The 13,700-nt window shown below is 34.6% G+C and overlaps 1 protein-coding gene across 9 annotated transcripts in view; it reads left to right on the forward strand.

The window, feature by feature from the left end:
* Window positions 1-13,700, forward strand: part of LAMA2 (laminin subunit alpha 2) — a 608,480-nt gene that overhangs the window by 529,192 nt on the left and 65,588 nt on the right. For all 9 annotated transcript variants that reach the window (XM_059083775.2, XM_059083777.2, XM_059083778.2 and 6 more), the window contains 2 exons: window positions 7,200-7,316; window positions 8,786-8,968. In XM_059083775.2, the coding sequence (XP_058939758.1) occupies window positions 7,200-7,316; window positions 8,786-8,968 (300 nt within the window). The remainder of the gene's footprint in view (window positions 1-7,199; window positions 7,317-8,785; window positions 8,969-13,700) is intronic.

Genomic DNA, 13,700 nt, shown 5'->3' on the forward strand with positions numbered 1-13,700 from the left:
GCCCTTGCCTCTATTTCCCCACAAATACTGGTGTTATAAAAATGAAAAAGAATCCGATTTTTAAGAAATTTTTTCCAAGGGAAAAAGAAATCTAAGGACAGGCATGGTAGAAGGGGTTAGGTGACAGAAATGTTCATTAGTTTAAATGTCTTTTTTTGTACTTCAGGTAGTACATTATTTAAAGTAATGAAAACCCACAAACTACTCAAGTAATAATTCCTCCAGAAATCCAGGCCAAGGCTCTGATGGAGATGGGAATGTTTTCTTGCTACATTATGACATTCACCTGATTTGTGGCCAATTACACAAGTTATAAAATGGCTGTTAATCAGGGAAATGCCATATATTACCACCAGGAACTGCCGAAATAGGCCCTACAGAGCAAAATACTTTACAGCAGCTATTAAAAATAGAGATTTAGTCATTCCTCTCTCTATGGTGCCTGGACTTAGAAGGAATAAAAATGGTGAGGCCAGTATACACTCCATATTTCTAAGTTGTTCCTTGGTTCGATTCAGTGCAATCCAGTTAGTTCATGAGCTTTAGTCATGAATGACTTAGAGCTTCTCCCTGCCATTTTTATGCTGTCCTTGCCTTGAGGGAACCTGAATTTGCCAGGAGCAATTTGTTTTGCTTTTTAATTTTTGACTATACATTTGTTAAAAGTAAATTTGCCCTTCTGTGCATTTGAGACTTGAAGCCATTCCACATTGAATTGATTGAACGTCCATGGAGATAAAAATTGTTTTGTTGATGGATATGGGGCTTGGTACAAATTGATGATTGAAAGAGTTAGAAGATAAATTAATGCCACTGGGTGAATTAATACTACTTTGTAGATTGACAAAAGATTTTTGTCAATAAAATAGCTAGTTGAGGTTCTCATGGAATGTGTACAGGGCATGGAATGAAGCTGAGGATGGTACATTAGAAGTCTGGAAATACTAAGATTCTGTAATTATATACCTTATATAGAGTAACTTTTCAACTTTATTTTACTTCTTAATTTATCCCTACTTTTCATCTTTGCCCAAAATAAGTGAAATTATTTAATTACCTATGAACAAATAGATAACATTTCTGTAAAACGGACGGCATGCATATGGAATAAAAAGTTCTACTTCCAAGCTTAAGAATACAGAGTCAGTGAATTGTATGACATATGATGCTGTCCAAAATACAGAACAATGCCAGAATTATTCCAAACATTTACTTTAATCAAATTAATCCATACTTTTCTTCTGTACTATGATCCTCCAGACACTGAGTCATTAAGTCCAGACAAGTGTATCAGAATGGTTTTGCGATCATGAATATAATAACACTTGAAATTACTAACCTGTTAAGAATCTATGTTATTATCTCAGATTAGAAAAAAAGAGAATAAACAGGAATATTGCAGTGATGTTAAGCCAAAGTATGACTCAGGAGTTAAATATTGTGGGACACTAGTCTTCTCAGTCTGCTGGCTTTCCAAATAAAGTCGCTATTCCTTGCCCCCCCCAAAAAAAGTAAATAAAGAATTTTTATATTATTAAAAATATACTCTTTTGGGGAATTCCCTGGGATCCAGTGGTTCGGGCTCCACGCTTTCAGCGCCGAGGGTGTGGGTTCAATCCCTGGTCGGGGAACTATATCCCAGAAGCTGCGTGGAGCAGCCAAAAATATACATATATATATATACTCCTTTTGAATTTGCCAGAATCAGCCTTCCCATAGGTAGGCATATGAAAGACAAACAAAATCCATTCCATTGACAAAAAATAATTTTGGACTAAATGGACAAAACCAAGCCTGGCTCCCCTACCTAGCCTACTGTAGTCTGAAGAACAAAGCAATCTTTTCCTGTAGAAATTGCTGATTCCTCATACAGTTTTTGTTCCTCCTTAACCTTGTGAATAGAGAAAATTGAGAAATTAAAACTGAGTTGGGCTTGGTTTAGTAGTTAAAAGGAAAAGGGGCAAAATAGTGGCCAAACATAGAAGGGCAGGAACTATTAGAACCAGAGAGAGTACTTGTCTTACTTAAAGTTGTTTAAATTCCATTTCTTTTAGAATATCTTGCTGGCTAAAACAAAACGAGCCTGCAAGCCCACAGTCAGGCTTTAGAGCTTGCCCTAAAGGAGCCACATGGAGTTTTCGATGTCTGGTCATTTTGATTTCTCATTCCACTGGCTGAAGAGAGGAGGACTCCCTCTATCCTGATATTTTAAGTTTTTGGAGATCTTGCCACCAGGCAAATTCCCCTTCCTCCTCTCCTTGGGCTTCTACTACAACCCTGTAGTGGGGAGGAAGAGCCTGTGCAGTTGCAGCTAACAGCTGTTGAGGACCTAGAAAGCACGGTGCCCATGCTGAACAAGAGCTGACTTGGCACTTTTAGATCAGGACAAAGTTTATCGGTAATATGCCTTCCTATAAACACAGGCTCCATTAAGTGATCTTAGAAGTTCCCATACAGAGTCACTGGTATATGTCTGGACAAAAGAGGCAATCAAAGTTAGGACACTTTGCAAACTTGTGACAGCAACTGGGGAAAGGGAAGCATAGGAATAATGTCATGAAAGAAGGCTAGGTGTACCCCAAAGTGGAAAGACTGGGTGTAGCAACCTCATCAAATCAATGATCAGGATGCTAGGGACAGGAATAGGGTTCTGAATTTCACCCAGCTTTCTTCCTTACACAGCTGCTCTTCCTTCTGCACAGGTGTTGGGATCCTGTACTCAGTCATGGGGTTGACCTAGGGGCAGGTTCTTAGAAATCTCAATATTAAGAAGACAAAGGACTATATAAATGGATGAAAAATTATAGTAAAGTAACTTGAGGGAAATTGTACCTCTTATGTTCTTAAAATATCCAAAGGTAAAAACATAATGCAATGTAATAAAATTAATAAATTGTACAGAGCAATCACATATTATATAATTTAGTACAGTTGGCCACCTTTGATATTTAAAGCAAAATCATTTAAGTCGAAGAAATACTAACAGATTGAATAAACTTCATAAATATAGTGGAGCCAACAATTTAACTAGCCGAAGTTAGTTAGGCTTCAAAGCTGATGCTTTTAACCACTGCTGGACAAAAACGCCGGGCTTTTGCCATGGTGCAGAGGTGACACATTAAAACTCATGGCCCTAACAAATGTTTGATAAAGAATGAGTGAATGGAAGAGAGTAGCAGGAATCTCTCTTTACCAGAAAGGTCAAAATCAAGGTTTCCACCTGACTTCATACAGAACCCTTACCTATTCCAAACTTTCTGCTTCGGAACTGCAGATAGAAGCACTGTAGAGATTAACCTGTTCTCTAATTCAGAAGGAGCCTCTAGAACAAAAGATGAAACAGATTATTTGTAGCCTTGTAAAATTTTTTTACAAAGAAATCTTAAAGAGAGGATATTTCTCCATTTTTTGGTAAAGGAGCAAGTCAGAAGTGATATTGAGTACAAGCAGTAGCTCATAAGACGAATGTCATGGTAATGAAAATTTTGCTTGCAAAATGTTATCTATATGGTAATTTTGCTGTAGATTCCATTTAGCTAGATCCCTTCAAAATTAAAAACATTTCTACAAACTTCACCCTTGTGAATGAGGGATTCTCTCAAGGTATTTATTTGTGCTTTGTTCATATTAATAAAAAATTTAAAATTGCATTTGAGGAACTTAACTACATGAGTGTGAACAGTCAAAATAGAACATTCCCTTTAAAATCTATGAAAATCATTCTTACATTTAGTTGAAAATGAGAGCTATATACATATGTTAAAAAAGTATAATAGAGAAATTAACAACTTTAGTTTCTGGATGATGTGGTTTAAACAAAGAAGAAAGCAAATAATAAATAATATTATTGAAAACTGGCAAACGTACCAGGGCAATTATCAGACCAATGTAAATTATCAAACGAACATGAATTATTTGTTACTATTTAGTAACTGCCATGATAAATCCAGTACTTTCTCATACATCCTTCCATTGATTTCTCATATCAGTCATATGAAGGAAGTTATCTTCATTTTACACAGGTAAAAACGGATAGAAATGACATTTGAACCCACATCTTCCAGCTCCAAGTCCTGTAATAATTTCATTGCACCACACTACTTTCTCTAATGGCTAGAATTTGTAAAAGAATGCATTATTAGTGATCCAAGAAATACTTGTAATAGCTTTATTTTATTTTATTTTTTAAAATTTTTATTGAAATATAGCTGATTTACAATGTTGTGTTAGTTTCTGCTGTATAATTGATTTACTTGTAATACCTTTATTTTGAGATGTTACATAGCATAGTTCAGTGTTAGCAGTCCCCAGTAAACTAAACTCTAATATATTTAGCACAGTACCAGGAATGAGATCAACATAAGTAAATGCATATTATTAATGGAAGTAACATACAACTCTGTCTAGTGATTTTCATTCTGAATATGTCTACCTGGTTCAATGTCAGTGGTTATGCAACAAAGGGGAATGATATTGTCAGGCATGTTCACAGTCTACCCTGGCTGTTCTGCTTCTTTCCCTCACTTTATGAGCTCTGTCTCTGACGAACCCATTCCTGGACATTTGTCTTCTGATGTGTGAGGAGAAGATGAGAAAGGGAGAGCCAAAGCTGGAGCACATGTGTAGCCTTTGAGGTTCGTTGGGTGTGATATCTAGAGAGAAGATAAATGACTTGGCTACAGCTAATGAGTATGAATACTGAAGAAATAACGAGCGGAAAATGCACTATGATTATAATTTGGATCCTTTTCTTGTTCTCCAAAAATTACAAGTAAAGAATTGGGTTGGATATTTTTTTAACTACCAATAATTCTGTTTCCTTGGCCATGTTACCATTCTAACTGGACCACAGGCGTTCTTCCTTACATTTTTGATTATAGATACCACTGCCTCATATATCTTTGCATTTAAAGCCAGCCTTGGAGTGCTTATTTTTCTAGGTTTTCATGGCTAATATTTTGTAAGTTTTCCCTTTTAAAATCTGTAATTCTTTTCTGCATACAACTTCTATTCATCTAAAGAATTAGACTGACAAAGGTATAAAGTGTTTAGACTTGGTTTGAGAAATTCCAAAAAGTACTTCAGAAAAAATGATCAGTGTAAGAAAGGAAAAATTAACAAGAAAATAGAGTCAAATAGCTGAAACAAAGAAATCAGGACAGGCTCAGAATATTCACATCTTGACTTTCTAGTACAGAAAGCAGAGGAACAAAATCACTGCTTTGAAACATGAGGGACGGCAGTAACAATGTTCTTCAGATCAGTCGTTCTTCTGAATAATTGGCCTGATTATTCTTCCAGTATTTGCTATCAGAATTCATAAAATAGTGTAAACCAAGTGATGCCCTTTAAATTAATGATTTTTGCAACTGTATATGTATATCTTACTTGCCAGAACATTTTACATGTTTCATTATTTAAAAAGTCAAATACAATCAAGAAACTAAGAAGTGAAATTTGTACCGTTCTATTTCCTTAATTGATGAAGACTTCTAAATTACTATCAAAAGAGCAGCCTTTAACTATTCTCAGGGAATTCATATAGATATCACAGTCATAATCAGACTGTCTTTATTTCAGAAAGTCTTCTTTCCATTACCTAGTCAAAGATTTTACTTTAGTGCAGTGAAAGTAACAGAAGTATTAAAAGAAAAGTGAATTGTGATTGACAGAGGAGAAAATCTAATCACTTGGAAAGTATATTTTGAAGGACTAGAATTGAAAATAATAATATCTTAGTGACTGAAATGGACATACTGATATTTTAGAGCCATGTTTTGCTGGAATACTTTATGCTTTGTTTTTCAGTGATGTTAGGTCTTTGGCTTGGAACCTAAAAGCAGATGCCTCAAACAGTATTATGTACTTATATTACTGTAGTATAACAGTGGTGTAATTTGTCCGCCTATAAAACCCTGATATGAAATGGAGTGGATCGTTCATTAATATGTTCAGTACTCTTTTTCACACCCAGTACACTGACAGTTAAGAATCCTCCATCTATATTCCCTTCCCTTTGCTATTCTTCCCAGACGAAGGCCAATAAAGGCAGGCATTGTTCCCTAAGCTGCCAGTGGCTTGTTTGGTTCCTGCAAGAAGCCAGATGCACTACCTCTACAAGGGTGGAAACACAATCAAATCAAGACTGTTCTGGCTCTGTTCTGTGAGATGTAGTCTCTCCTGGTCTGCCCACTCTGGGTACCAGGAAAGTGACGAAAACAACAGTCTCGGTGTTGGCAAATAACAGTCTTCCCCAGTCCAAGTTGCTTATTTATTTTACTGTTTTAGTTAAAAAAGCAAAATATTTGCACAGAGAAAACAATTTAACCAGCACAACCAGGTATAAAAAGAAAGGTTTTAGTACACTGTCGCTCACACCATCATTAACTGTCTTAGTTGTTCAATTCCTAGTTTTTATCTGCTATAAAATACAATATTATATACAAACTAACTTAAAATTCAGACATGTTAAAAATTAGTGGAGAGAGAAGCTGGAAAATTTACACTAGTAATATTACATTAGTAATAGTAAATAATATATTTTAATTTTAAAGGAAGCATGCTAAAGTAACAAGAAAGAAAGAAACTATATAAAGCCTACTTGAAGTAATTTGTAAAATATTATTTTCTCTATAAAAAATTGGAAATGTGCTAGAAGCTATTTATTCATTCTTTTGATTTTTGTTTTTTTCAAATAAATATTAATAAGTGATGTTTAGTAAAGTTGGGAGATTCTGCTTAACAATCATATCTATTTGAGATTTTTTAAAGCTAATTCAGTGATTCATTTTGGTAATAAAATTTTTAAAATAATGACATAATGGGAGTGATGTCAAGTGTAATAAAATTTTTAAAATAATGACATAATGGGAGTGATGTCAAGAGGGCATCATTATAAATGCAATAAAAGACCAAATCTGTCAAAGTTTTTTCTCCATAGAAAACCATGAAATTAAGTCAAATAAAGATCAGATACCAAGAGGAAAATGTAATTGTTGAACATGTTGAAGTGTCAAATGGTCATATAAACACATATTTTATATTCTGGTCTGAAATATATTTATGGACAGATGCCAGTAAAGTAAATCAATTTCTTGCTTTTAACTAAATTTTTATTAAAATAACCTGAAATTTTATATCCATATATCAGTTCAGAGATGATTAAAATTATTTCATACTTTTTTGTTTTCTGTTCACAGAAAATGATGACCATCTGAATGACTTGACAACGAGATTAGACAATGCCAATGTCAGAAACAGGGTTCTCCTGAGAGCTTTGAATGACACTTTGGAAAAGTTATCAGCCATTCCAAATGGTAAGCATTCAGGATACTGCAAACCGTGCCAGTGGATATGAACTCTTAAAGAATGTTCTAACTTCTGCCTTTTTTCCCTAACACTACATTTGTACCATTGTCATGCTATTCAATAACAGTTTTCTTACTTATGAATTCTTCTTTGTGAGAATGAGAAACCAAATCATACTTTACACTGTGATAGTTATCATTTGTTACCTTAGCTGACGTTCGTTGGAATAAATAACAAAAAGGAAAATATAGACATCTTATTATTGTATTGTCCTTCCATGTTTCGGCCCAGGAAATATTATATTGGTGGGAAAAATAAAATCATACAGATACTATTCTCTACAAAGTTGATGTACATAATTGCAGCTTATTACAGTACCTACAGTAATAGGTAGAGCCAACTGCCTTTCAGCGTATCTTTATTGGCAAAGTTCTGTTACTTAAATGTTTTAGCTTTCAAATACATTAAGACATTAAGAATTGAACCATGTCTGTAATATCTTTCTACCTATTACACGTACTTGGAGTTAATGTTTCATATTAGTTCCAGAAAGCACTATTCTTTTAGGGATACTATTTTTATATTTTAGTAGCATGATATAACAATAACAAGGGTTGCTAACATTTTTTGAGTGCTTTTTCAATATGCTTATGTTAAATGTATGTAATCCTCATACTAATCCTACAAGGTAAATAGCATTGTTATCTCCAGTTTATAGGGGACAAACTTAGGGATACTAAGGGCCATTGTTAAAAGAGGCATATATGATTTGAACCTCGCAGTTTAACTTCAGAGGCTGTGGTCTTAACCACTCATCTACAACATACTACTAGGCACATATATTTATATATGTTTTTTATACAAATTATGGTGAAGGAAACACATACATCTATACAAAACAGGAAATATTAAAACCTTAATGATTTTTATTTTTTTAACATTAAAAATCCTAAGTAACTTTCCCGATTTTCATGTCACCTCTTCAGTAGTAAAGATGTACATAGAAAATTTCCAATGCTGAAAACAAATATAAATACAAAACTGCAAGGTCTAATATATCTGAAAAAGTCTCTTTATACTAAAATGGAAACACATTCATTCCCTCCCCCACCTCCTCAGAAATGCAGATTAAATCTTAAACCTACTTTTGATGAAGCTGTTTGATTCATGTGGATAAACTTCTCTCTTTAATATGTTCAGCAGTAAATCACAATATACCCTTACACAATGAACATTTAGAACAATCACATTGCTATTTTAAGAGCTAATCAGGTATTCATAGCAAAGGCCCCTGAGAAAATTCAATTTAGTTAAAAATGTACTTCATTTGCTATGACTGAATGAGACAGAGTTCAGCCTTTCCCTCTGTGCCTGTGTCCCTGAGGTCAGCCAGCCACAGCCTCGCTTTGACAAGCATGGATTAAGCCACTAACTCCAGACCCTTTGTTTTGTTTCTCATACCGTCTTCTGCTGACAGACACAGCCACTAAACTGCAAGCTGTTAAGGACAAAGCAAGACAAGCCAACGACACAGCTAAAGATGTACTGGCACAGATTAAAGATCTCCACCAGAATCTTGATGGCCTGAAGAAAAATTACAATCAACTGGCAGACAGCGTAGCCAAAACAAATGCCGTGGTAAAAGATCCTTCAAAGAACAGTAAGATGTGCTTTTTCACTTTGATTATGTCATTTATTTCTTCACACTATAAAAGTATCCTAGACTCATAACTGTTAGAGCAGGAAGGGACCCTCGTAGAGGTGTAGTCTGCCCTCCTCCCTTCATAGACTGGGCTCAGTAATTGAGTGCGTGCAGCTCCAGAAACAGAATCCAAGACTCCCAGCTCCGCACTAGAGCTTATCTTATTCAAATTTCATCCAATTGAGAGGAAATTAGGAATTCTCAAATCTACATGCTATTTGGTATAGCGATGCCAAATATTTTTAAATCCTTTAGTGTGATTGAAAATACAGTTATACTTGGGAAATTATACCCTCGGAGTTGGTGAAATTCCATAGAACCTGGAGGTCAAGGAGAAGTCTTATTAGCAGGCCTGTTAGAACAGGATATTAAATGGGATCAACTTGAAATGCATTCAAATTGGAAAATATTAATATTTTATTACTTAGATTCTGGTTAGTTAACATTATCAGGAAATTAAAATTTTTATCTAGTTTATCAAGAAGGATATTTCTTTACATCTTTTGTATATTGCATTAAACTATATTGAGTTAACAAGGATTTACAAGAAAATGTGGGAGAACTAAATATAATAATTTATTTTAAAAAAATTTATTAATTATACTCAATAAACATTATGATTTTTAATATTTTTTATTCTTTCAAGTGATAAACTGTTATTTTAGTATGTGCTTTCACCAAAGGAGATGCTTGATTCTTTGTACTTGTCAGTCTCAAGAGATTAGCCCGCTTTATATAGCACCAATATATTTATTAGGAATTAAAACATTTGTAGAGTGTAATAACAAAAACACAGTTATTGACGTCATACACTGTATAATCCAGATGCTGTTTGACGGGGTAGTGGAGCCTAATTTTTCAGCACCTTTGCCTCAGATCAAAGGCTCATGATGCTATGAAATAATAGATACAACTAGCATGACTCCTTCCTGAGCAAGGAAGAGTACAAACACAGCTGACATGCACTTCAGAGCTAGGGAGAAGGATTTCACTCCTCATCACTTCTTCAGGGAAGAAAAAGAAGAGATATATAGTTTTAAATTTATTTCTATGTAAGCCCAGAGTTAGCTTACCCCTGTAGCTCAAAGACACCATCTGAATAACTGGTTCAGAGTCATGCCAAATCACAATATTTCCCCCCAAGAAATGAATGAAAATAAATTTTAAAGTAAATGTCACTCTCTCTTTTATTATGTAAGTTAAGGTATCATTTCATTCATTTTCGGATTGATTCTCAGCTGAGAGTGGCCTTTTTATAATATTTATCTCACTTTTATGATTCTATCATCTATCAAAAGAAATAGTTAATATCTATAAACACTAATTAAACTGGGTCTGTTTCTATCTTATTAGAACATTATAATAAATCTCCTTTTAATATGAACAATGGCTGCTAAATGCCATGTTTTTGTGAACTTTTACTTGATAACGCTCGTTTGACTTAAAATGGGTTGAATTTGTAATTAGCACGTGTTCTGAAAAGTTCTATTTTTTTGATAATCACTACTTTATAATACCTATTAAAAATATTTTCTTATGAATTTTCTATTTTTCTGTTTTACTTCCATATGAAATTACCTGAAGAAATCAGTATGTATATGTTTACTTGCATACCTTTTAGTAATTTTTATGCTTGGTTGCCTATTGCAAAAAGCTTCAGCTTTGCATGTTTCCAATGTTTTAGTATTGCTTTAAACATTGGATAGCTATTCTTTCCAGTGTCACAGTATTAATGCTGGATTAATAAAGGAATCATCCCTTTCAAAAAGTTAGTATGTGAATATATTTGACATAAATATTTTAATTGTGTGTTTGAAAAGTTAGTGAAATATCTGTTATACATATAAAAGTAGAAAATTGAATTCTCCCACAGATTCAACTAAATTATGATGCTTTTGATAAAATATATGCAGCCACCGAAGTCCAAATGACTTCTTTCTAGCAGGATTAAAAATAGATTAAAATCTACATTGCTGTTGTTGCTGTCCCCCCTGAAGCTCACTCCCCCCCTTACAAGTAATCTCAACTTGAAGAGCATTATATTTGGAGACACATAAAACAAAATTAATAAAATCAGATCTTAACAAGTGAGCAATCACTGGGATATAAAAATATTCTGTCTTAAACAATTCCATAGTTTAAATTCCAAGTCAAAAATAAAACTGCAAAATAGAAAATAGTAATAATAAAATCCAGCATATCAAAACCTGAGAAATATGATGAAGGCAGTTCTCAGTGGAAAATGAATGCAATGAATGACATTACTAAAAAGCATTGAAATAAACAATTTAGGCAATCAACTGTATAAGTCAGACAAAATAAAATTAACTAAAAGAAAGAAGATAAAAAAGAGTTAATGAATTAGAAGACAGAAGATAATAGATGTGATAAATTCAAGTGGTAGATCTTTAGGAATATAAAGATAAAAAATTTTAGAGGCCTGACAAGCTTAATCAAGAAAAATAAAGCACAAATAGGTCAAGTTCTGAAGGAGATATAACAAGATAAGGGAAGATTTAGCAGGTAAGAGAAGACTTGGCAAAACTCTAGGCTAATAAATTGTAAAGCCTAAAAGAGATAGATAATTCTCTAGTAAAACATTGTTATTAAAATCTATCTTCAGCAATGATTTTAAAATCCACACAAATAGGGCTTCCCTGGTGGCGCAGTGGTTGAGAATCCGCCTGCCGATGCAGGAGACACGGGTTCGTGCCCTGGTCCGGGAAGATCCCACATGCCGCGGAGCAACTAAGCCCGTGAGCCATGGCCGCTGAGCCTGCGCGTCCGGAGCCACAACAGTGAGAGGCCCGCATACCGCAAAAAAAAAAAAAAAAAAAAAAAAAAAAAAAAAATCCACACAAATAATTATGGAAGAAAGTGAGAAGTTTTCAAAAACTACTGCACAAGAGAGCATCAGACTCAATATCACAGGTTATTTATTTTTAAAACCTCAAGAAGATAATTTCCATATGACTTCGACTGCTACAGAAGATAGAGGGGAAAAAAAAGTAGGGGATGGGGGGACCTCCAGGTTCCATTTTGAAACATTTGATAAAAGCTTCTGGGAGCTTTAGAAGAAAAGGATCCATTACTTGTCTAAGTAGTCCCTGCATAGCCCTTTTTTCATTCTCATGAATCTAAATCTAAATCACTTTTTCTCACTTCTAGCATAACTTTTAGAATATCAGAGTAATGTTGGGGAATATTAAAGGAAGGAGGAAAATAGATAAATGGTTTATTTAAAGGGGAAAAACGGAGGGGTAACTGTCTTTATGTTGAATACCTATACAGTTATGTAACAAGCGCTTTGACCTCAATAACCTGCATTTCAGAAGAGTCAGTTCTTGCTCTAGCAACTCTATTAGTTGAAGTTAATAATAGACCATGGGCCTTCCCTGGTGGCACAGTAGTTAAGAATCTGCCTGCCAATGCAGGGGACACGGGTTCCAGCCCTGGTCCAGGAGGATCCCACATGCCACGGAGCAACTAGGCCCCTGCACCACAACTACTGAAGCCCACACACCTAGAGCCCGTGCTCTGCAACAAGAGAATCCACCACAATGAGAAGCCCGCACATTGCAATGAAGAGTAGCTCCTGCTTGCTGCAACTAGAGAAAGCGTGCGCCCAGCAACGAAGACCCAATGCAGCCAAAAATAAATAAATAAAATAAATAAATTTACAAAAATAAAATAAAATAATAGACCAAGTTCTTTTTAAACATCACTAACAATATAACTCATATTTATGAGCATGAGTTCAAAATACTTCAAAACCTGGTTTTAAAATAACTTACTTCCTTTCGAGCACATCTGATTCATTCCTAAGGATTAACTCCCAGATCGTTCATAGTTCATCAGGGCCAAAAGCCTTGGACCTTAAGCAGTTTCTCTTTTTCATCAGGGTCGCAGTGACAGAAAACAGAACAATACACACTTGATCAGATAATTAATGACATGGTTTGGATAAGACTGCCAGCATCCTAGGGACAGAATAATTGATTTTCCATGTGTCATTTGCCCTCCTATGAAAAGCACAAGCTGGAAGTCTAAGGATCAGTGATAACCTTCAATTATTTTAGGGTTAAGCCCCTTTTACAATTGTCAATATTCAACCTTCTTTAAATTTTAACTACAAAAGTGACAGTTTAATGTGGTTCAACCTAATGTAAAGAGCAGGAGAATCAACTATTCTTCAAAATGAAAATGAACTGCAGCATGAAAGATTTAATTAAAGTATAACATAGGCCTTCAGTCGAAGGATTGTTCAATGCTGCGATGTTTTTCAGAAGACATTTTTATAGCTTTTCTCGTTAAGATGTACAAAGAAAGACAGTGAGAAAAAGAAGGAAAACCAATTTTGTGTGAGAACCCTGATTTAAATACAGTTCTGGCTTGGACAGACTAGGCGACATTTTAAAGATGCTTCTCCAACTCCTTGATTCTATGACTAAAGTTCTATGCTATAAAGGTTAGCTTTGGGGCTGAAGCTAGAAATTAAGCATTGAATTAAGTTCATCATATTCTCAATCTTCAATGCAAACTTTCAGCTTAATCACAAAACCAAAGTGTTGGCCTTCTTTCTCTAACATCTCCTCCTCTGGTCTGCTTGAGTCCCAACTAAAATATTTCCATTTGCCATCACAAACTGCTTCAACTGTCATGGCCTTGCTTTTGTCGTGTGGATGAGATG

The sequence above is a fragment of the Kogia breviceps genome, chromosome 13 (genome assembly GCF_026419965.1).
Source record: "Kogia breviceps isolate mKogBre1 chromosome 13, mKogBre1 haplotype 1, whole genome shotgun sequence".
Taxonomy (NCBI): domain Eukaryota; kingdom Metazoa; phylum Chordata; class Mammalia; order Artiodactyla; family Physeteridae; genus Kogia; species Kogia breviceps.